Below are 24,165 nucleotides of genomic sequence, written 5' to 3'. Positions count from 1 at the left end.
ACTGTTGATGCGAGCTCGCAGTTCTGGCACATTTCTTGGTAGAGGAGGTTTAAACACTGAATCTTTCACATCACTATGCGTGAAACTTGCCCTCGCGCATTCAACCGTTTCTTCACTCACTGCAGGCCGACCCGTTGATTTTCCCTTACAGAGGCATCCAGAAGCTTTAAACTGCGCATAACATCGCCGAATGGAGTTAGCAGTTGGTGGATCTTTGTTGAACTTCGTCCTGAAGTGTCGTTGCACTGTTATGACTGACTGATGTGAGTGCATTTCAAGCACGACATACGCTTTCTCGGCTCTTGTCGCCATTTTGTCTCACTGCGCTCTCGAGCGCTCTGGCGGCAGAAACCTGAAGTGCGGCTTCAGCCGAACAAAACTTTATGAGTTTTTCTACGTATCTGTAGTGTGTCGTGACCATATGTCAGTGAATGGAGCTACAGTGAATTTATGAAATCGCTTCAATCATTTGTAATAGCCCTGTATATTACATTTTGGGCGTAATAAACGAACAGAAAAAATTGGAGTCACACTATCGGTGCTTGACGGAACCATGCTTATTTCCACTTCTCTCCCTCCCTCCCTCTCTCTCTCTCTCTCTCTCTCTCTCTCTCTCTCTCTCTCTCTCGCACACGCACACGCACACGCGCAAACGTTCATTACGTAACTGCGTTGGGCTGCTACTCAGGTGTCACTTTCTAGCGCCTGCCTTCTTTCCGCGGTCACCTGATCCTATTCCGGTGTTTCACGGCGATCCTTAATGGGTGTTAATGCTGGTTCCGCGCAGCAGATAATCTGCTTTTCCGAACGACTGACGCAACGCTGGTGGCGTCAGCTTTCTCTAGCCCGGAAACCACAGACCCCCTCCTGCAGCGACTTCCGACCACTTACCAGCGACACTGCAACTTGCCAGCCAGCAAGGTACATAACCGCCGCATCAGGAAGAGGCTGCGCTCGCCTCGTTCCGAACATGTTTTGGAATTACACCAGTAAAAGTGCCCATACTGTCGATACAAAACACTGTTTCATGACGGTTGCTTCCCGGAATGGACCTTATTATACCACGTCTTCCAGTATTTTGTTAACTGTTTAACGTTCTAGTCTGTGGCTCTTTACGCAAGGATGTTACGAAAATGTTTACATTTAATTTCAGGAGCAGAATCTTAGTTGAGTCTTAGCTAGGAATCTGACACACCTCGGAGTGTTTGAGTTTGTATATTCCAGATTTACGGTAGGGACTCTTGGAGGTATTTACATCATGGATTACTTTTTGCTGTAATTTATTGTTTGTGGAGAAGCTGATTGTGATATTTTTTCTTTTTAAATAAGTTTGCTGTTTGGTATGAAAGTGGGCCTATGTATGGGAGAGCAGCATATTTAGGTTTGGCTTCTGTGGCCCACTGATTTGGCTTTGAAGTGACTGCTGTGAAGTGGCTCTGTGGTTTTTGTCTGTATTTTGTTGTGGAGTTTTTCTATTATTATGGGTTTATATCCATTATTATGAGCAACTGTTTTAATTATATTGGTTTCATTTTGTTGGTCTGTGTCACTCATTGGTACTTTTTTAATTCGGTGTAGCATCGTTCTGAAATATGCCGTTTTTTGTTAGCGGGGGTGGCAAGATGAGTTGTCAATACTGACATCTGTGGTGGTAGGTTTTCTGTAAATACTAAATTGATGTTTCTTGTTACTATTGCAAATTTTCAGGCCAAGAAAGTTAATGCTTTTATTAGTTTCATTTTCAACTGTGAAATTAACATTTTTGTGCATTGTGCTTAGATCTGCTGCTAATGTATCTATTTCATTGCTTGTACCATCAAAAAGCAAGATTATATCTTCTCTAGTAGATTATTTTGTTTGAGATGTGCTGGTTGGTTGAGAAGAATTTGTGTTCTATATGGTTGATGTAAATGTCAGCCAACATACCACCTAAGCTACTTCCCATTGCTAAACCATCATGTTCTACATCTACATCCATACTCCGCAAGCCACCTGATGGTGTGTGGCGGAGGGGGAATCGGTACCATCTCTTTTAATTTATGTGGTTGGTGTGTCTCAATTGCCGTTGACATTATTTCTTTGAAGTTAAACCAGATGTGCTCTCTGATTACATATTCACAATGCAAGGCGTGGAAACTGTCTCTTGGGAAGGCTTGCAACTAACTTTTGTATGCTTTTTAAATAGATATATTTTGCGTTTACTTTTGGTGGGTTTGGGTGTTACGGTATTAAGTCTCCCTACAACGAACTTGTCACTAATCCCTGTATCGACCATGATGTTCCCTATTTACTGAGGATTATTTATTGCTAAGAGGTCAAATTGTTTTCGCAACCGTTTACATTTAGAGTGGGCTCCTGAGCTAAGTGTTCAAAATAGTCTGAGAACGCATTTGGAACGATTTTGGATGAGTTTTATGTCTACCTCGGACATGTATTTTCGCCAACATATCGAGAGTAGGTTGAACTCATCACAAACTACAACTGTATGAGCGGGGTACCTATTTGAAATGAGACTAAAATTATCTGTGAACTGTTCAGCAACTGTCACCTGAGTCGGCGGGGGAGGGGTGAGGTGTCGGTAAAAGGAAGCAATTATTAATATATTCAGGTTGTCAAGTACTATCTCCACCCTTACTCACAGGAACTATCTACTTAGACTTTATTACAGGGTAAACTACATGTGACAACAGTAAACACTCCACCACCCACTGTGTTTAATCTTTCCTTTATGGACACGGTTTCGTCCTTCGTAAAAATTTCGTCTGAAAGTATTTCCGGCTACAGCCAACTTGCCGTATTTATAAAAATTTGGCCGGCCGGAGTGGCTGAGCGGTTCTAGGCGCATCAGTCTGGAACCACGCGACCGCTACGGTCGCAGGTTCGAATCCTGCCTCGGGCATGGATGTGTGTGTTGTCCTTAGGTTAGTTAGGTTTAAGTAGTTCTAAGTTGTAGGGGACTGATGACCTCAGATGTTAAGTCCCATAGTGCTCAGAGCCATTTGAACCATATAAAAATTTGAGCTTCAGCGCTTTCTGTTAGCGCTTGGAGCTCTGGTTCTTTCCCAACACAGCAATGACAATTTACAATTAAAATACCGATTGTTTCTAGGTCTTCTTTTCTGTGTGTGTCCTACACCCTTTTAGACTGACGCCCGTTCTGTAGTTTCCCTCGATTCTGTAACGTAAAAAAACACCCAGTTCCCTCTACACAGCACCCTGCTACCCGTGTATCTGTTTCCTGTGTGTAGTGGACCCCTGACCTAGGATGCCCCATTACGAGCGCCAACGTTGGAGCTACCAACGACACGTCTCTACGTACACAATATCGGTCGCTTAAGGCTGAGGCTCATCTTGGGCTGATGTATTTCAGAAGGACTCGGTCGATTCTCAGCTCCTTTATACCCAAATCCAAGCTATGTTCTGTTTGTAACAAACATGTCGTGAACGAGACGTTAAGCGCTTAGCGTCCGTCCTTCCTTCATTAGTGCAGTTGAGTCTATGGAGCGGTTAAGCTATTTAATGAAATGGGTCAACTTCTTAGTAGTCTCGACCGTGTATGCCGCCCTACAATCTTCTTGCAAATAATGAGTGTTGCCCCCTACTAGGAATGATGTCAAGGGACCTGCCGTGTCTACGGTCTCATGATTAATATTCATTTCCCACGAAGTGCCTGGTTTACCGGTTTCTCATCGCCGTTGATCCTGAGCAACCGTGACAAGACGGGGAGGCCTACCAAGGTTAACTACGGTCTCCATCCGAGGCCCTTTCGTCTGGCTATTATTCCGCGCAGCGACGCTTCATGTAAAATGCATATTTTTGTATTCTCGAGGTTGGCTCGCATTGTTGTACGCGCTTAGGTCGCTGCTGTTTTTTTCCTTGAAACTTCCTGCCATTACAAACGCGCATCGCATTTCGCACGCTGTAAGCGTAATTCTCCCTGAGTACCGTGTAGACTCAATGACTGTTGCCGTTGCCGATGATTGCAGAAATGTCCCGATTTGCAATTCCCCCTGTTCCTTACCTATCTGAAGGTTTGGTCCTTTAGTTAGACGTGACTGATACGGAAATTTTGCGTATCATTTATGAATTTCCCTTCAGAACTATTCCGATTGGCATGTCATCACAATGCCCTCCTTTTTGTAGCTCCGTCTCAAAACAATTGCCTATTTTTTCAAACAGCACGCCCTACATTAACTATTGTCTCAGAACATTGTTCTTCGTAATTATGTCAATCTGTCATTTCTGTATGGATTGTTACAGAGCGCATAAAGCGTCTACATGGAGTGGATAAAACTTGGAAAAACAAGAAACAAACACTACCATCCCTAATATGGGTAGGAAATCAGTTGGCATTAGAAACATCTTCCAGTCCTCTCGGAACGTATAAATGAAGGTCCTTTATGGCTTTCAAGGGCATCTTACAGCTATACAAATTAAATGGTGATAAACTTGTTTTGGTCGCCAATGCAAGTTTTAATTGTTATCCCGTGACGTGTTTCGGGATAAAATCGTCAGATGATTTTTTTGTAGGAAACCTAAAAGATACTAAATGGCATATCTTGCAACGATGGGTTAGAAAGGTGACTGTTAAAACCATGTAAAGTAGCTGGTCCCCTCCTATTCCATTTCGCAACACCGTCAGTGTTCAAACTGACATAGGCCATTATTGTTTGTATTAGATTTTTCACTGAAATGTTCTGAAATTGTTTCATATTTTTGATTTAGGTGATAAGATAACATTTTCTGTGTCCTGAAGAATTACTTCGTCATCGTCAAAGGGTGTGTGTGTGTGTGTGTGTGTGTGTGTGTGTGTGTGTGTAATCAGGCACCTTGTTTAACTTTCTTGTGTAACTTCGTGTCTCCTAAGGAATTAGCAGAACATTTATCGGGTGACTAATTACATTGCAGCTACTCACAGAGGTGCAGTAGGGGCTGTAATTATCGTATGGCACCGGAAATTGGTAGATGCACTAATGCGTTAATGCGGAACCGATTTATGCTGGAAAAAAATTTGTTCCAATTATGACCAACAAGACCAAATCTGGCGCTGTAAATGCAAGAAAGATATGTAGAAATGTTTCCATTGTGGATTAGGAACGGGACGTGGACAGAAAAGGTCGGACAAGTAAGAAAGGTGTAATACTGATTTTATTGTTTATTGCTGCTTTCACAGTTAGTTAAATTTGAAGATAGGAAACGTCGACGAGATGCTGTACGGTGCCAGGTGGCTCAAATTGAAACTACTTTTCCAGTGTAAATCGGTTCCATATCAACGCATTTAGCATATCTACAAGTCTTCGCTGTCATACGGTAGTTAGAACCCATGAAGAACTGCACCTAAGTCATAACCACCCGGTAGCTTGCAGGCCGTGTTTTGCCGTACTGGTTTGGAACGTGCCAACTAAAAATGTATAATGACCGTGTACCTTGAATAGACATTGTGATTGTGTACCTTTTGGTTACGGTCACCTGCAAGTGCTGCGGTGCCGTCGCCACTGTTCTTCGAGTCACAAACCGCTAACGACCGGCTCGTTGTGTGTTTCAGGGTTCCGACCCGCGGGTCGCTACTTGCAGAGGCAAGCTCCAGAGCAAGCGCTCCAAGCTCAACCAGGAGATCAACAAGGAGCTGCGTCTGCGAGCCGGCGCGGAGAACCTCTTCAAGTGAGTACCCCTCCTGGAACAGCGGAGTACAAAAGCAGTCACTCATAAGCCACTGCCAGTAACTGGGAAAAGAACAAGGTTGGAACGTTAGTTGCCGGACTAGGAATCGCGAAAGTAAGGTGGGCTGGTGCGCCAACGTATGCACCAGCATATTTAGGCTCCGTAGAGCCTAGGCCGAACAAGTGGTTTGGGCCCAACCAGCGAAATTTTGTGATAACCCGTAAACGTATTGATTTAGAACTATCTTCGTACACATGTAAATGAAAGCTGTCATCAACACTAAGGTTGTTGAACACCACAGTGATTTACGGGACATTATCTTATTGCAGCTGGTATGAGCGTGCCTACCTCAGAACTTTGAACAATCCCTCCCCATGTTGGAAGACGGAAAGGCCGGGAATGCTTTTTTCATATTGTTATTTCTGACTAAGGAATTAATTAAAGTAACCGTATATCGTCTTTCACTCGGGAAAAAAAATTGGTAGTGAAAGGGTTAACATGGATTCCGCGGTGCAGCCCGCCATATTTCACATTAACAAACGTTTCTAGATGCGAAAAAAGTGGTGAATGGCACAAAAAAAACCTGAAAGGTCGAGTATTCGAACTTGAAACATTTACATCCTGTTGTTCACCGTTTTATCACTGGGTCTTCTATAACGCAGGAATTAAATTTAATTTAATTACACAACATTTATCTATGGAATTTCCGATTTAATGAAGTGCTGAGATTAAAACAACTTCATCAGTTTTAATCATTAAAGTATTCACCAGGATTTATCAACTTCTATCGCAGTCAACAAAGATATTTTTTGAAGAAACAAAAAAAAAGTTGATGTCCATGTAAAATTTCGCTTTTGACAATAACCCTGTAAGGGGGATGTGTACTAATTTTTGGAGTTTTCTACTTAACATTAGTGTAATTACTACAATGATACATTTTGATAAAATATATACGTAATGCAAAAAGAAACATAACTTGATTTTTGAATTTTCTACTAAAACGCTTACTGTGAACTGTTAACCGTACTATGACGACGAGAATCAACAAGATTTATGTCAGACGCTGTGGATCTTAAGACGTATTGTACGTTTCCAGTAACATGTTTTTAACGATTTAAGTTATTCGAAAATGAGTTCCTCCAGGTTAAAGAGCTCAAGAATCCGCGTCTGACGACAGGAAATAAAAAATGGGGACAGATTTGGATGAAACCAAGTGTGGAACACCAGGACAGAACAACCTCGACTCTGATGTTCAGCGGTCCAAACTTGTTGGGAAACATTGCCTTACACGACGATGGACTAAGCATCGGTGACGTCACAGCATGTGTGAGTACTGTAAGGACGACAGCGGCAACCACACAGCAGGTCAGTTACGGCTTGACACTGGTAGTAAAGTACTCGGCCGAAAGTTCTTGGACGTACAACCACTGACTCAGCTAGAAGGCCGTGAAGATTTTATTCAGTCATATATCGCTGCGAAACAATGCTTTCGTACTGGTAAAGCATTTTTTTTTTCTCTCTACAGACACGGAGGAGGGCGTGGGAGAAGAGCAAAGTCGTCTTCAAACGGAGCGAGCTAGGTGACGTTTACGTGGAGCTGTAACAGTTTCTTGTCATCACTTTCACCACTTTACCAGTTTCACGTTCAGGAGGCATTGCTGCTTGTGAATTAAACAATACGTTCTGCGATGTTTTGGCAACGTGCTGCTAAACGTTAGACTAATAACAGGCAAAGGACGTTCGCTACGTCACAAGCAGAACTTGGGAGACGCCATACTGGACTTCGTCGTTTTCAGTTGAAGCTCATTTTGGTGGGTTTTATATTATAATTTTTATCCTAGGAATATATGCTATTTCAGAGCACAAGAACACTGAGGATCTCTCGTAAACGTTTGAAGAGAGATGGTGTTATGTGGCGTAGACGGCGTCCTTCCATCTCATTGGTCTACATTGAGACTCACGTTCAGAATATTTGACAGGCTAGATATTGCTCTGCACGTTCTTAAAGGCTCCCCAATGTGCTTTTTTTCACACTATGACGTTCGAAACTCGGTACGCACAACGTTGACGTCAAATGCACGGTCCGTGTGCCGACTGTGTAAGGGTGGTTGCAGTCCGGGAGGTCCCCTGGCCGCTGATTGGGTTGGCCACGGTATTATTTTCGCACATAATGTCGCCCCTTAATTGGGGCAATTTTCTCCTGCGAAGCGCGCCGCGCCGCGCCGGACCGGCGCAACAACCGCGCAGCTCGGCTTATTTGGTGTGGACGCGCGGCCCTGCGCCGAGATTGGATCTTCCTCAAAAGGAAGCCCCCCACTCTTAATTATTTCCCAAACGCTGTTATTTACTAAATAACTTACTCGTGATCGGGGCTATTTCGCTCAACTCGCGGTGGCGCCCGAAACTTTGGGGAGACCGATCACCTAGTGCTGATCACTCCATCAGCTTTTTCTTTTAGCCCAATGCGCGACCAGTTGAGTCCTTTCTTGACAATGGAGTGCTTCTCAAGACTGTTCGTAGACTAGATTCAAGTGATCACATATTTTCCAATCAACGTGATATATTATAACGCTTCTCGTAGTTACCCAGTTGGTCTACCACCGTCACCAGGAAAGACCTTTGTGAATATCACCTGGCTACATTCTTCATTGCATTTCGTTAACCTTTATGTGGTGGTTGGGTGTAATTCTCAGTCAGCACTGTCCATGATTGGAACGGGAATGTAAAAGAACTACGGCCGCAGTGGTTAATATTCGATATACTTACTGAATGTGGGGTTAGTTTGCTTCTCACATTGGTTTCTACTATAGACCTGCATTTCGCAGTGATGGTTTTCGACAGAATACTGCCCACATACTTCATTCCCCGATGAATGTGTACCGTTGTTTCTCATTCGGCAGCCTACAAAAGAATAACAGCACATTGGTCCTATTTGGACGCATTTGGTAGTAACTTCGTCATAGTTCACCTTTCCAGATATTTGTGTGATGGATGAAGGGAAAGGAGAAGATGAAACCTGGTGCCGGCGCTTAGCCTCTCGAACGGCACCAAGGAGCTCAACGTGACCATCGGACTGACGAGTCACTACCGACAGTGTGACATGCCGTCACTTCTGAGTGGTTTGGAATTTAATCCAGGACGTTGGCGCAAAGATTGGTGACCAACAACTTCACACCATCACTTCTTGTCCCCTTACCGACCAAATAGTGGCAGTGAAAATATTCCACCACTAGGATATGATCCGGCTGACCTCAAAATTCGAGCGCCACTGCACAGGCGTGCAGGCTACGGCGTGGTAGGACAGTTCAAAGGCCATAAGAAAGAAATGCGTGTTGCCTCCAGTAGGACATTACCCAGTTAAGCACTGTGGTGCTCAGGGTTGTGGACAGTGCTGTCTTGGTGCAAATAATTGTTGTCGTTCGTTGTGGTGGTGGTGGTGGTGGTGGTGGTGGTGGTTTCTGACCATTAGGGAAGTCCATCACTGCAAGTTCAGCTTTCTGTAGGACTACCGTTTTTCTGCCATACTTTTTGTAGCTGTGAGTGATGCATTTATCCTGGTGGTGTGAATTAATTAGTTTCTTCTTCATCCTTCGCTCTTCTTCTTCTTCGTGCTTTGGTCTTCATCCCATACATAATTCCTTCTACTGAATCCCTCATAACACATTCCCTTCTCATCCATTGTTCTAGCCAATTTATTTTCCTCCTCTTAAATGTTTCCAATGTTTGTCTTCCCTTGTTCACTCTTTGTAACAGAGCCACATTTCTTACCTTATCTGGGCATACTCTCCATTCTTCTTTACATCCACGTCTCAGTATCCTCCAAGCATTGCCGTGTCTGTTACTTTGACACCATTTAGGGCAAAACTACATACTAAAATGTCACAAATACTTTCCATAATTGAAACTTCTGGCAGATTAAAACTGTGCGCCCGACCGAGACTCGAACTCGGGACCTTTGCCTTTCGCGGGCAAGTGCTCTACCATCTGAGCTACCGAAGCACGACTCACGCCCGGTACTCACAGCTTTACTTCTGCCAGTACCTTTTTGGAAGATAGGAGACGAGGTACTGGCAGAAGTAAAGCTGTGAGTACCGGGCGTGAGTCGTGCTTCGGTAGCTCAGATGGTAGAGCACTTGCCCGCGAAAGGCAAAGATCCCGAGTTCGAGTCTCGGTCGGGCACACAGTTTTAATCTGCCAGGAAGTTTCATATCAGCGCACACTCCGCTGCAGAGTGAAAATCTCATTCTGGAAACTTTCCATGATTGTTTACTCAAAGATCTACAGAAAATACTACTATTTCTGTAAAACATTTATTTTGTAAGAGCTATTTTTATTTCTTACTTACTATTGTTTCTTGATTGTATGTCATGTAAGTGATGATTTTGCATCATAGTTACCTGAAGTTAGTAATCAGCTTGCTCGACTGACTCATCAGAATTTTCAGTTTTATGTTCCTTCATTGCCTTATAAAAAATAGTTGTCCTAGTCTTCTTCACGTTTATCGTCATTCCACATTATTCACAGGGCATATCATGATGCAGTTCGGTCAGGAATCCATAGACACAACGCTAGCTCGGTTACAGAAAAATTTAAGTGGGAACGGTCGTGACCCGATGAGACGTATCATCCTAGCATTCACATTATAATGTTAGGCAATCAGAATTAGGCTAACAAATCTGGGTAAAAATTAACTATCATCATCATTGAGGGATGGTGTATTTTTACTAAAAAGTCTAAAAATCACATTTCTGCATCTGTGTTTCCAAAATAAGCAATTGTCCACTGATGACGCCACAAGTGTGGTGCAGTAAGTTTCGGTAAAAGCACGAAGGAATGTCAAATACATGATCACGGCTGTGTGTTACCATGCAACAGAAATTGCGGCTCGATGACAATCCAGGTCTTGCACAAATAAACATATTTATGCAATATGGTGACACTATTTTGTCACGAACGTAACTCATACCACAAAATTCATTGTACCTGAGTAATAACAATAAAAACCAACCGCTGCAGACGTTAAAGCAGGCCCCCCGCAGTCAAACTTGTTCCCTTGTGGCTGTATTCACAGGTGTACTTTAAAACGTCTGTGGCCGTTCATTTGTTCCGCTTACTTTTCTTATTTTCGGCAACGTCCCGTCCCTGTTTGTGGCGCGGTGGGAACCGAGTGCTGTTTTTAGCCTGTTTAGCATTCAGAGAGCGCCTAATACTCGCACCTCTGGGTAATTTGCATAAAAGAACCCGCAGATGCCACGCCGTTCTCAGCGTGGTGCCGCTATGGGTTTCGCTAAAAGGGGAGAAAAAGAAGGTAGTAACGAAATGAGCGTAAAGTACTCGTGACGCAAGCTATTGTTGAAACTTGGCTGCGTAAAAAGAATAATACAAGTAGAATCCGTGAATTGTGGACACAGGCGTCGCAAAATCTTTGCACGCGAATGCACACTGAAGTCTGTGTGAGAGCAGATATTAGTTTCCATGCGGGTATATCAACAACTGTCACTTCCAACAACGCCGGCCAGACTGCACGATGCAGTGACATTAAAATGACTCCCACATATGTTCGACGTCGACGTGCAATTACCAGCATTAGCAGTTGAGGGTGCATGAAACGTTTTCGGGAGATGCGGAAAACATTCCAGTACTTGTAATGCAGAAACGGAGCGATTTATCTGACGTACAAAAGGCCATGATCATTAGCTTCGCGTCAAGGGTGGAAGCGTTTCCGAAACGGCTCAGTTTGCAAACTCTTACTATGTCGCCGTGTTTGGGGTATATCATGCGAGGCAAAAATGGTACAGTCCAAAAGCCTCGCCGAGGCAACTACAGTGCACACCGGGCCCTAGATGACGGGGGCGAACGACGGCTGCGGGGAATTTCCGGGCGAATAGACGTCAAACTGTTGAGCAACTGACCGCCGACATGAACCGAGGGGCTACCGCCAGTGCCTCCCCAACGATCGTTCAGCGAACGTTGCTGCGTATCGGCCTCCGCAGCGGACGCCTGGTTCGTCCACTCATACTGAAGGCTGTTCATCAGCGACGAAGGCTGGAATTTGCTTAGCAACACCGCAAACGGACGTCCACATAGTGGCGAAGGGTGGCCTCAGATGAATCACAGTTTATGCTCCATCGGACAGATGGCTGCTGGCCTATACAGTTTGTTACGTGTAAAAGCAAACACCCTGCAACAATCGTTGGAAAGATCCACGCCGCAGGAGAGCGCATTATAGTCAGGGAATGTTTTCGTGACATTTCCTTGGTTATATCGTCATTCTGGAAGCCACAGTGGATCAACACGTACGTGCATCCATCCTTAGGGACAATGTTCATCCCTACACGCAGTTTGTTTTCCCTCGGCATGATGACATCTACCATCAGGACAGTGCAACGTTTTACAGAGCTCGCAGTGTGCTTCGAAGAGCACCGGGTTGACTTTACCCTACTCCCCTGGCCACCGAACTCCCCGCGTTTACACCCAGTCGAGAATCTGTGGGACCATCTCGACCGGGCTGTTCGCGTCATGGAGCCACAATTGAGAAACCAAGTGCAGCTGGGCACAGCACTGGAGTCAGCATAGGTCCACATCCGTGTCGTAACCTTCCAGAACGTCACTGACTCTTCCTGCACCTCTTGCAGCGGTCCGCACTGCAGAAGGTAAGTAAGTGTCGTGTGACTAGGGTCTTCCGTCGGGTAGACCGTTCAGCGGGTGCAAGTCTTTCGATTTGACGCCACTTCGGCGACTTGCGCGTCGATGGAGATGAAATGATGATGATTAGGACAACACTACACCCAATCCCTGAGCGGAGAAAATCTCCGACCCGCGGACACTGCAGAAGGTGTACTCTGGATTTTGATATGTGGTCACATTAATGTGACTGGAGAGTGTAGTTAGTTACGGAACTTCCTCTCACCGCAGATAAACTCTGATGGAGCCATCTTTTGCTCAGTGAACCGCGTAGGTACCTGAAACATATACTACTACCTGTCACTCAATTACTTCTCATTGCTATCATAAACAATGCTTAGAGGTCATCGATTTCGTCACCCATACACTACAGTTCATGGATTTCTGGGTGATGTCTCTCACTCCAGATTGACTGCTGCTTCAACGAGGAATTTAAGCTCTCACCGTTCGATCCCTCATCCAAATTAGTACTAGGAGGAATACGTCAAATTTCGGTGATACAATAATTCTCACAAATATAAAGACTGTCAATTCAGTTAAATACCCGGAGATTACAATTACGAACAGCTTAAACTGGAACGATGGCATGTTGTGGGGAAGGATGATCAAAGACAGCATTTTTTTTTTCCACAACCGTTGGAAGATACAACAGTCTTACTAGAGTGCGCTTACAGTACGCTTGTCCGCCCTCTTCTGGAGTATTACTGCCTTACCAGATACGAATGACACGGAGGACATCCAGAAAATTCAAACAACGGCAGCTGGTTTTGTGCTGTCACGAGAGGACAGTGTGTCACGGATATGATAAACGAGTTAGGGTGGCAGTCATTCAAAATTTGTGTGTTCGTTTTCACTGCGCGCTGTTCGGAAGTGGAACAGTAGAAAAATAGTCCGAACTTTCTGCTAGGTACTGACGTGCGAATCGTGGAGTAGTCATGTAGACGTAGAATGTTTGAATTTTGAAGATGTGGGCACCGTAACAATGTCAGTAAGAACTTAATTTTTTTTCTGAGAAGGTACACAATATTTTTTCCTCCCTCAGGAGATGATTTTGATTATTGAAGCAATTTCCTGTTGAAAAAACTTGCCTGATGTCGGCTAATCGGCACATCCTACTGGCGTCGCTCACTCTACACGAAGCGTGGTTGTGACAGTTTGATTTTCTTCGTATGCAGAGCGAATCTAACATAGGACACAGACAAAAGAATAGCATTGGTTGCTATAGGTATACAGGGTGTTAAGAAATTACCGGTACAAACTTCTAGGTCTTGTAGACCGGATTGAGTACGTACTATTTTGAATAGGAACCCATGTCCGGAGGAGTTGAATTAGGCATTACGCAGTACAATTATTACGTAATTATAGTACAATTATTAGGTAACAATTAGAAAGGAACGTCCACTTATCTATTACGCACATCGAGCCGCTGTTACAATTAATCAGTCGAGTGGTTCTAGCCGCGTCAGTCCGGAACCACGCGGCTGCTACGGTCGCAGGTTCGAATCCTGCCTCGGGCATAGATGTGTGTGATGTCCTTAAGTTAGTTAGGTTAAAGTAGTTCTAAGTCTAGGGGACTGATGACCTCAGATGTTAAGTCCCATAGTGCTTGGAGCCATTTGAACTATTTATGATTCATCAGTACTGTTCTGTACAAACATTATGCTGGGTTCCTTTTTGTTTTGGAATAATTTAAACACGTGATGTTAATACAAACAAATGTGCTTAAGTGATAAATGGAGGTTTCGTTCTGCTTCCTTTCGGATTGTTACTTAACATTCGTACTGCACTACGCCTAATTCAGTTCCTCAAGCAGAAGTGAGTTAAACCTCTGAAATGAAATAATCGTAGAACGGAAACGGTACGTATTCAAAATATTATGTACTCACTCCTCACAAGAAGTCCTAGAAGTTTGTAACTGGAATTTCCGAATTCCCTGTATAAGCTCACCGGACACAAAAAGACGTGGAGAAATTATTATAAAATAATTTATTACCCTGTAATTCATCCCCTGGACTTGATAACCACTTGGATTCGTTTAGGAAGTGGGTCAGAAAGACTGTGCAGGTGCATCGCATTCAGGTCAAGCCACTCGCTGAGGATGTATCACGCAATTCCACCAAATAGGGTAATAGGGTGGGGGAGTGTTCATAAAACCAGTCACATATTCTTCCAGCCCGCTGAACTTTGTTGTTTCATTCAAAAATAGGTGTAGCAACAGTACAATCATCATTCAGCTTGTTGTGTATAGACAAGACAGTCTAGACACAGGGTGAGGTTACCGAAAGGGCACGCGTCAACTCACGCCGACCGGCGTGAAGTCTGGAACAGGACAAGTTGTGAATGCTATGGAGAAAAGTATGCAGCTTAGGTTATACTTAACTTTTATTCCATCATTGTGGTACATCGCTATTGACGATACAAATTAGACTCTCTCCAGATAGGGTTAATGGCGCCTTGCTAGGTCGTAGTCATGGACTTAGCTGAAGGCTATTCTAACTGTCTCTCGGCAAATGAGAGAAAGGCTTCGTCAGTGTAGTCGCTAGCAAAGTCGTCGTACAACTGGGGCGAGTGCTCGTACGTCTCTCTAGACCTGCCGTGTGGTGGCGCTCGGACTGCAATTACTGACAGTGGCGACACGCGGGTCCGACATGTACTAATGGACCGCGGCCGATTTAAAGCTACCACCTAGCAAGTGTTGTGTCTGGCGGTGACACCACACAGCTGGTGACTGAGAGGCGGTACCTGATCGTTCAGAATGTTTAAATAAACCTGCTGGTTCACAATAGTGGGCACCTCTTTGAGTGGCCCCACTTCATGATACGAAAAACACCCTCGAAACGTCACAGACCCACCTCCGGATTGAACCTAACCTCGCACACATGCAGGATGAAATGCTTCATTTGGATTTCGGTGCACTCTGCGACGTGCGTCACTTGAATATAGGCAAAAATCTGACTCCTCAGACCACATCGCGTTCCATCAGTCAGCTGCTGTCGCCATTTGATGATTTCTGGCCCATTGAAACAGCGCTGCTCTAGGTGCCTGTGTGAGCAGTGGCCTCCTGCGAGATGACACTCCAAATGTTCGATGTGCCCAGTTTTCGTTGCAATATTTTCTCCTGACAGGTGGGGATGGGCCTTCATTCACTGCCTGCACCAATGGCTGTCGGGTTTGGAAGCGATTTTAATTCACAAGCAATGAAACACGTCCCCGGTCCCTCTGTCAGGATCTTTTTCCGCACACAATTCGGATGACGTGTTTCTTGGCCACGTGTGTTGCCGTAAGGCCATGGCCACGGCCAAGCGCCGTGGGTCCTTAGTGTCACTCTGCCACTTCCTTATATTTACACATGTTTACGTACAAACGTCTCACTGGTCACTACTGGGTATGCTCAAGTAGAGGCAGAAGGCGCGCATTTCAGTACATGACTCGATCGCTGCGCCATCTTTAAAGGCTTAACGATTCACCTGTGCGTACGCACTAGGGTGATTAAGTTTTTGTTCGGTGAACTTGTCTTTACATCATAATCTCCTTAGGGTAGAAGACTGATACCGACATCCTCTTGAGTAGTCCCCGCCCGGAGATCCGAATGGGGGACTATTTTACCTCCGGAATATTTTACCCAAGAGGATGCCATCATCATTTAACCATACAGTAAAGCTGCATGCCCTCGGGAAAAATTACGGCCGTAGTTTCCCCTTGCTTTCAGCTGTTCGCAGTACCAGCACAGCAAGGCCGATTTGGTTATTGTTACAAGGCCAGATCAGTCAATCATCCAGACTGTTGCCCTTGCAACTACTGAAAAGGCTGCTGCCCCTCTTCAGGAACCACACGTTTGTCTGGCCTCTCAACAGATACCCCTCCGTTGTGGTTGTACCTACGGTACGGCTATCTGTATCGCTGAGGCACGCAAGCCTCCCCACCAACGGCAAGGTCTATGGTTCATGGGGGGGAGCATAATCTCCTTATTTCTTCTTATATTTATTCTTCGCGCGGGCGTCATTAGCTTGGAATGGGCCTTAATTTACGATGTCTGCTTCATCGCTATAAAACCTAACAAACCCGGACAGACCGGATTTATGTGTATTTGGCTGAACACGACTGTAAAAAGCTGGACACCTGGCAACCATAGGCTCGTCACCTCGTGCTGTGGATGGAAACCAGGCGAGATTAGTGCGGCTAGGCTAAGTGACCATAGTACAGCAGGAAATAACTTTGGACTTCGAGGTTGTAAGAATTCATCATTTTACTGTAGCTTGACACAAAAGTTCCCATTGTAATAAACAAGTGCGGAGTAGAAAAACCACTGATAAATCCATACTTCTTAAAATGTGCGTGCGTGCGCGCGCGCGGTAGGTCGCACGAGGTTTTTCCACATCTCTTAAACCACTGGATCATTTTCAACCGAACTTCGTGCACACATCTGCCAGGTAGATGTGGTCGTAATAACCACCTACCTGTCATCATTCAAGAGATTGGACTGCATAAACAATGAAAAGTCTCAGAAAATGCCACATCATGCATGAAGTTCTGTACAATTATTCCTTACTTCTGAGATACTCCGACGGTCGAGTCAACTTCGGCCGGCCGTTTTAGCCGAGCGGTTCTAGGCGCTTCAGTATGGAAGCGCTCGATCGCTACGGTCGCAGGTTCGAATCCTGCCTCGGGCATGGATGTGTGTGTGTGTGTGTGTGTGTGTGTGTGTGTGTGTGTGTGTGTGTGTGCGCGTGTGCGCGGTTCTAGGCGCTTCAGTGTGGAAGCGCTCGATCGCTACGGTCGCAGGTTCGAATCCTGCCTCGGGCATGGATGTGTGTGTGTGTGTGTGTGTGTGTGTGTGTGTGTGTGTGTGTGTGTGTGTGTGTGTCCTTAGGTTAGTTAGGTTTAAGTAGTTCTAAGTTCTAGGGGACTGATGACTTCAGATGTCAAGTCCCATAGTGCTCAGAGCCATTTGAACCATTTAGAGCCAAAGACGTTCACAAAATCGCCTTGCAAACACACTAAGCAGCTGCGCCGAGCGTGCGGAAACCGTCCGGAATCGCGTTTGTCAGTATTTGGGTACAGTACTCAACATTTGTACGTTATGCATGTTTTTTTGTACGACTGTTTCATAATTTGAAAGCTGTTTTCAGGAATACATGGAAATGAATTTTTCTTCCGATACTTACCCCAGTTCATTTTACGTTTTCGTTTTTAGTAGAAATTTGACAAAATGAATACTCCAGCCATGCCGGGTTTGTCAACTAGTGTATCTTGTAAAACACAAGTAAATTTATGTGAAGATTTAGAGCCCGGTAATGTAAAGTCGTGTGACTATGGCCTCCCGTCGGGTAGACCGTTCGCCGGGTGCAAGTCTTCCGATTTGACGCCAGTTCGGCGAGTTGCGCGTCGATGGGTGTGAAATGATGATGATTAGGACAACACAACATCGAGTCCCTGAGTGGAGAAAATCTCTCACCCAGCCGGGAATCGAACCCGGGCCCTTAGGATAGACATTCTGTCGCGCTCACCACCTTTTTTCGTAACGTTCGTCGCGTTTGGTCTGGGCGGACGTCATAGGACATACGCTCAAGTTGATCGTTGGTTCCTTTCCTCTGTTCTTTATTACGGAGGGCCAGTGCCTCTCTGGCTGAACACGCTGAGATACCGTGCCGGCACCACTCAGCTACCGTGGGCGGACAGCCCAGTAATGTCCGTAGGTGACGGGCTTGTAAAACATGAAACCAGTCTATCTTGAGCACAGCGAGCTTACGGAAGAGCTGGTAAGTTTACCCGCAGTTAGACATCGGTCGTGGCCACATGATAGTGCCGCTTGTCGCCGGTCGTTGCCAAGCGCCCATTTGGTAACGTACCGGTACCCGTATGCGAAGTGAACGCCCTGCTGCCGCTGTAAACCGATTCGGAGTAGAATTTGCGGCGGGAAGCGGCGCCGTTAGGGGAGTCGTGCCTCACGAAAAGATCCCTGCCTCAAACGGGCTGTCCGCCCGCCTTCCGAGAAGCGGGCCGCCATCACGGCACTGCAGCTTGTCGTAAAGTCCGGAACTCCGCCGTTAATCGGATCGGCCGCTCTGTTCCTTGTTTCGCTATCCCCTCCACGGCATTCTTGTACGTGTGGTCAGTGAACGACGTGCACATTATCTGATGCTCGTAGCTCCGGGTTCACTATTCTGCCAGCCGCAGGAAGATTTAAAGAGTCGCCGCAGAAGTCCGCTACTCTATCAAATTAAATGACCAAATCGAAAGCCGACAGGCAGAAGAAATTGTTTTAGGAATAGTGTTATTCCCTTCATAAGCTCTGACTTTCCCTTCATAAGCTGGTTTCACAGATCTTTACAGTATCATTCAGCTACTCCTATCAATGTCATTCTTTGCAACGCGGAATGTTATATCTGGCCTTCAAAAACGACGCACGAAATGTTCATATTCTCTCGCTCGCTGCGCCCAAACTATTAATCGTACTGAAAAACGAACAAAAAATTCGGTAGGAAATTTAATATAATTACATTTTGCAGTAGAATACTTTTTCGCTGGAGGCCACGATTTTCGAGTTACTCAGGAGAAACGTTCGAAAGTGACTTTCAAACGCACCTCCATCCCCACTCTCATCCCTCACCAATCAGGATTTCTTGCATGTTTTTGATGGCACGGCCTCCTACCACTGTTAAAAAAAATAAAATAAAATAAAATAAAATCCAGACTGCACGAACTATTCCCGACATTCTACCTGCTTTGAGCTATTACGCCACCAACATAGTCAGCTATTTCGGTAACATTATTAATTTAAAAGCGCCCATGAGGGCAATGAAAGACTAACGAGTTTCATAAATGTTACGCTAAAACTATTTACGTTGACAGTTTGATCCAAAGTAACCCTGATCAGCACAGTAGTTTCGCAGTTAGGTTCACTTTACGCTGTTGAAATTCACAAAACTGTTAGGTAAAATTTACGCAAACGTCAATTTTACACTCTGTAAGTGCTCGACTAAGCCGGACAATGAAGAGCTAAAAAGTCGACTGTGGGAAATAATTCCTGCATTCGGCAATTTTTGTACAGTGGTAGGGGGGAGTGCCACGAACAATGTCCAGGTCGGTGGGGGCTGAATGTGGGAGTGGAGGTGCATTTCAAGGTCATTTTTGTACTTGAATAATTCGAAAATTACGACCTCTAGCGAAAAGTATCCCAGTACAAATTTAACTACATTAAATGGAGGAAAGGAATGGGATTAAAATTGAGGGTGGAAGGATATCAGTGGTAAGATTCGTTGATGCCCTTAACGGCCACCCACAGAACGCTGCGTGGCGTTGCGGGCACGTGATGCGGTAAAAGAACTACGTAAACGGAACACACACGAATGTGGAATGTTACAGGCCGCAAAGAAGACCGCATATCGGACATCAGTACGACCCAGTCTTGAATATGGCTCAAGTGCTTATGGTCCGCACCAGGCAGGATTAAAGGAAGACCTCGAAGCAATTCGAGGCGCGCTGCTAGTTTTCTGACCGATAGATTCGAACAACCTCAAGTGCTACGGAGCTGCTTCGGGAACTCGAATGGGAAACCTTGTAGGGAAGGCGACGTTCTTATCTAGGAACACTATTGAGAAAATTTAGAGAAATGGCATTTGCGGCTGACTGCCTAAGGACCACGAAGTTAAGAGAACTTAGGTCTCGTACGGAGGCATATAGACAGTCGTTTTCCCCCCTCTCTATAGAGTGGAACAGGAAAGGAAATGACTAATAGTGGTACAGTGCACCCTCCGCCGCACACCGTAAGATGGCTTCCGTAGTACGTATTAGATGTAGTAATGTCAAACTTAACTGAGACAAGTGATTTCTACATAGGGCAGATTGTTAATGACGAGGTACATGGGAACGAGCGTCTCGGAGACGGCAAAGCATGGCGGCAGTTCGGCGTTCTGTTGTAGTAAGCGTGTATACAGGGTGTTACAAAAAGGTACGGCCAAACTTTCAGGAAACATTCCTCACACACAAAGAAAGAAAATATGTTATGTGGACATGTGTCCGGAAACGCTTACTTTCTATGTTAGAGCTCATTTTATTACTTCTCTTCAAATCACATTAATCATGGAATGGAAATACACAGCAACAGAACGTACCAGCGTGACTTCAAACACTTTGTTACACGAAATGTTCAAAATGTCCTCCGTTAGCGAGGATACATGCATCCACCCTCCGTCGCATGGAATCCCTGATGCGCTGATGCAGCCCTGGAGAATGGCGCATTGTATCACAGCCGTCCACAATACGAGCACGAAGAGTCTCTACATTTGGTACCGGGGTTGCGTAGACAAGAGCTTTCAAATGCCCCCATAAGTGAAAGTAAAGAGGGTTGAGGTCAGGAGAGCGTAGAGGCCATGGAATTGGTCCGCCTCTACCAATCCATCGGTCACCGAATCTTTTGTTGAGAAGCGTACGAACACTTCGACTGAAATGTGTAGGAACTCCATCGTGCATGAACCACATGTTGTGTCGTACTTGTAAAGGCACATGTTCTAGCAGCACAGGTAGAGTATCCCGTATGAAATCATGATAACGTGCTCCATTGAGCGTAGGTGGAAGAAACTAAAATGAGCTCTAACTTGGAAATTAAGCGTTTCCGGACACATGTCCACATAACATCTTTTCTTTATTTGTGTGGGAGGAATGTTTCCTGAAAGTTTGGCCGTACCTTTTTGTAACACCCTGTAGAAAGTGGTTGGAGAACGATGAAACGACGGATGGGCGACAAGGTGTTGTAATGCCTCGTCTCGTCACAGGAAGTGGAGGTCGGAGGCTTGCTTGTTCTGCAAATCAGGATCACGACGACACAGTTGTTCGTGCAGGTACCAGTGTTTCGTAGAACACCATTCAGCGCACATTACTGCAAGTGGGGCTCAGCTGCAAAGGACCTCTACGTGTTCCCATGCTGAACCGACTACATCGCCAACTGAGATTGCAATGGGCACGGGAGCATCGAAATAGGACGACTCCTTCGATTTAGGGAATGCAGGCAGTCCTTCCTCTCTACTGCCACCGGGAGTCCGCTTCCGTCAACTGCTACATTCACTTTCCTTCCAATTCCCTAAAACTTCCTTGACGAATGGGGGGTGGGGGTTACGACACCGCCTTGGCTTCGCCCCGAACCTGCCTTTCCCGTGACCTCTGTCAACTTGCCAAGGATAGTACCACCCCCACCCCCCATCTAGTTTATCATCATGCATTTGATACTCTATGCGCACAAATGAAGGATGCAACATTTATTTACCCTGATGTCTCAAAGACCACCTTTGGTATCGGGAGCGCCAGTATTATTGATGACACCCCTATAAGATTTCGGCTTCCCGACCAGTGTTCAGTTTTTACTGCGGAGCTTACTCTGTTCTCAAGACTGTCCAATACATCCGTCGCCATCAGCGTATCCAGTATATTATATGCTCGGATTCATTCAGCTCTCTTCCCAACCTCCAAGCTCTTTATCCGGTCCACCCTCTGATAGACCGGATTCGGGGCGCATATCTGTGGCATTCCTCCGGGTCCCAGGGCATTTTGGTATACGCTGAAACGAGGTAGCCCGATATAGCGGCAAAGGCTGCAGTCTCTCTTAGCATGGTTCCCTTTGCCGATCTACAGAGCGTTTTATGTCGTCGTGTTGCTCTTTTATGGCACACACATTGGTATGCACTTCAGGGTAATAAATTACGGGACATAAAACCTGTTCCCTGTGCTTGGACCTCTTCCTCCCAGCCTCGTCGTCGGGAGGAGATAATTTTAACTAGACTGGGGACTGTCTTTTTAGCCATCGATATCTTTTAAATGGCGATCCTCCCCCTCTTTGTCCCCACTGCTCTCAGTCGTGGACGGTGAGACACCTTTTACTTCAGTGCCCCTATTTTAATCCTCTACGCGCCCGTTTACAGCTGTCGCCTGATATATCTTCCCTTTTAGCAGATGACGCGCGCTCAGCCGATCGCGTCCTTGAGTTTATAAGTGTTAGTGAGACGACATCGGTCATTTGAACCTCTTTTCGGGGAAAACAACCCCCCTTCAATAGCATTTTCCTCAGATTTCCTTACGTTTTTAGTTTCCCTTCTTCTTGAATTTCGCTCCCATAGCAGCTGATTTAAATTCCTGATTTTTACCCTTCACTAAGCCCCAAGATGGTCGCTTATGACCATAGGTGCTCTGCGCCCTAAAACCATAATAAAAAAGAATTGCCACGTGGGATGAATCACATTTCTTGTTACAGTAGGTCGATCATCGTGAACAGATACGCTGTCATTCAGCGAGTAGATGCTCGAACCATGCATCACGCCACGGTCGCAGGCCACTGGGGGCAGTAGTGTGTTATGTGTGTCGTTCACCCAGGCTGCCGTGTGACTTTCGGTAGCAATCAAAGACACCATGTCTGCTACGGAGCCGGACGATGTGGCCGAGCGGTTCTAGGCGCTTCAGTCTAGAACCGCGCGACCGCTACGGTCGCAGGTTCGAATCCTGCCTCGGGCATGGATGTGTGTGGCGTCCTTAGGTTAGTTAGGTTTAAGTAGTTCTAAGTTCTAGGGGACTGATGACCTCAGATGTTAAGTCCCATAGTGCTCAGAGCCATTTGAACCATTTTTTCTGCTACGGACTACCCGAACATGATAGTGGCGTACCTGCAACTCTTCATGCTTAATGTCTCCCACATTGGCATGTTCCAGCAGGATAGCTGCCGGTGTCCCGAGTGCAGAATCGTGCTACAGTTGTTTGAGGAGAATGAGAGTGAACCAGTGTTGAAGTCTTGGCCACCAAATTGGGCTGATATGAAACCGGTGGAACATACCAGTGTCGCCATTGGGGGACCTCCCGCGTCCACGAAACTGTGGCACGTAATTTCCGTGAATTACGTGACGTGTGCGTGGACCAGTGGTTACACATACCTCCGAAAAGCTGTCAGGGAGTTGTCGAAGGTATGCCAAGCAGGATCGCGACTGTAATGCTTCCCAAAGGAGGACTAACACGGTATTAAGCTGCTGGTCAGTTCGCTGTATGGTCAGGTGTTGCATGTGACCATCATGAGATGTTCTAGGGTATGCGGTGAGACTATTTACCATAGGATAAAAGTAATCAGTCGAAAGTGTTTATAAATACGAAATTACTGTACTGTCCAAAAGGAAATGGAAAAAATCCGAATGGCAAAACTGTTACCCTTTGGGGGGGGGGGGGGGAATATCTTGTCACCATTAGTGTGCACAGGAAGCCATCTGAAGTGGATCAGCACGTTCGTCGTGTTCCGTGAGGAGCTTCCGTCACGTCGGGGTCGTTTCATTCGGCACGCGCATTGATCTGCAGACATTGGACACGCGGTGCGGTCGATCCGTGTCGCGGCGGTTCTTTCCGCGCCGTAAAATAGTGCCGCTGGCGTCTCGGCCGCCGAAAGGCGTCGGTACGCCGCCGACCGGACAAGCACCTAACGTGCAGATACCATCGACGGTGGCTCAACCACAACGTGACTTGCCGGAGGCACCAGACGACCATAACAGCGAAAATCTGCTAATAATTTACTGTTTCCTCGTCAATAAAATGTCTGTCTTATGGGTAGTCAGGCGCATTTTCTCTAGTGTTTCGGTACATATTGGCAGTTGCGTTTTTGCATTGTGAAGCCGGAGTCAGCGCAAACAAATCCTTTTTAATTTTATCCATATTTTGCAGATTCAAACGTACTGTACGCAAAACACTCGCTATCACTTTGTCGAGATAGGTAGTATGTAGACACCACTCATCTACACTCCTGGAAATGGAAAAAAGAACACATTGACACCGGTGTGTCAGACCCACCATACTTGC

General features: G+C 45.7%; 1 protein-coding gene across 3 annotated transcripts in view; it reads left to right on the top strand.

Moving 5' to 3' along the window:
* LOC126092243 (rhophilin-2) overlaps positions 1–24,165 on the top strand; it is a 740,337-nt gene that overhangs the window by 577,966 nt on the left and 138,206 nt on the right. For all 3 annotated transcript variants that reach the window (XM_049907750.1, XM_049907752.1, XM_049907751.1), the window contains one exon: positions 5,546–5,661. In XM_049907750.1, coding sequence (XP_049763707.1) covers positions 5,546–5,661 — 116 coding nt within the window. The remainder of the gene's footprint in view (positions 1–5,545; positions 5,662–24,165) is intronic.

This window comes from Schistocerca cancellata, chromosome 7 (assembly GCF_023864275.1).
Source record: "Schistocerca cancellata isolate TAMUIC-IGC-003103 chromosome 7, iqSchCanc2.1, whole genome shotgun sequence".
NCBI classification, from domain to species: domain Eukaryota; kingdom Metazoa; phylum Arthropoda; class Insecta; order Orthoptera; family Acrididae; genus Schistocerca; species Schistocerca cancellata.
This window is presented reverse-complemented; position numbering and strand designations above follow the sequence as displayed.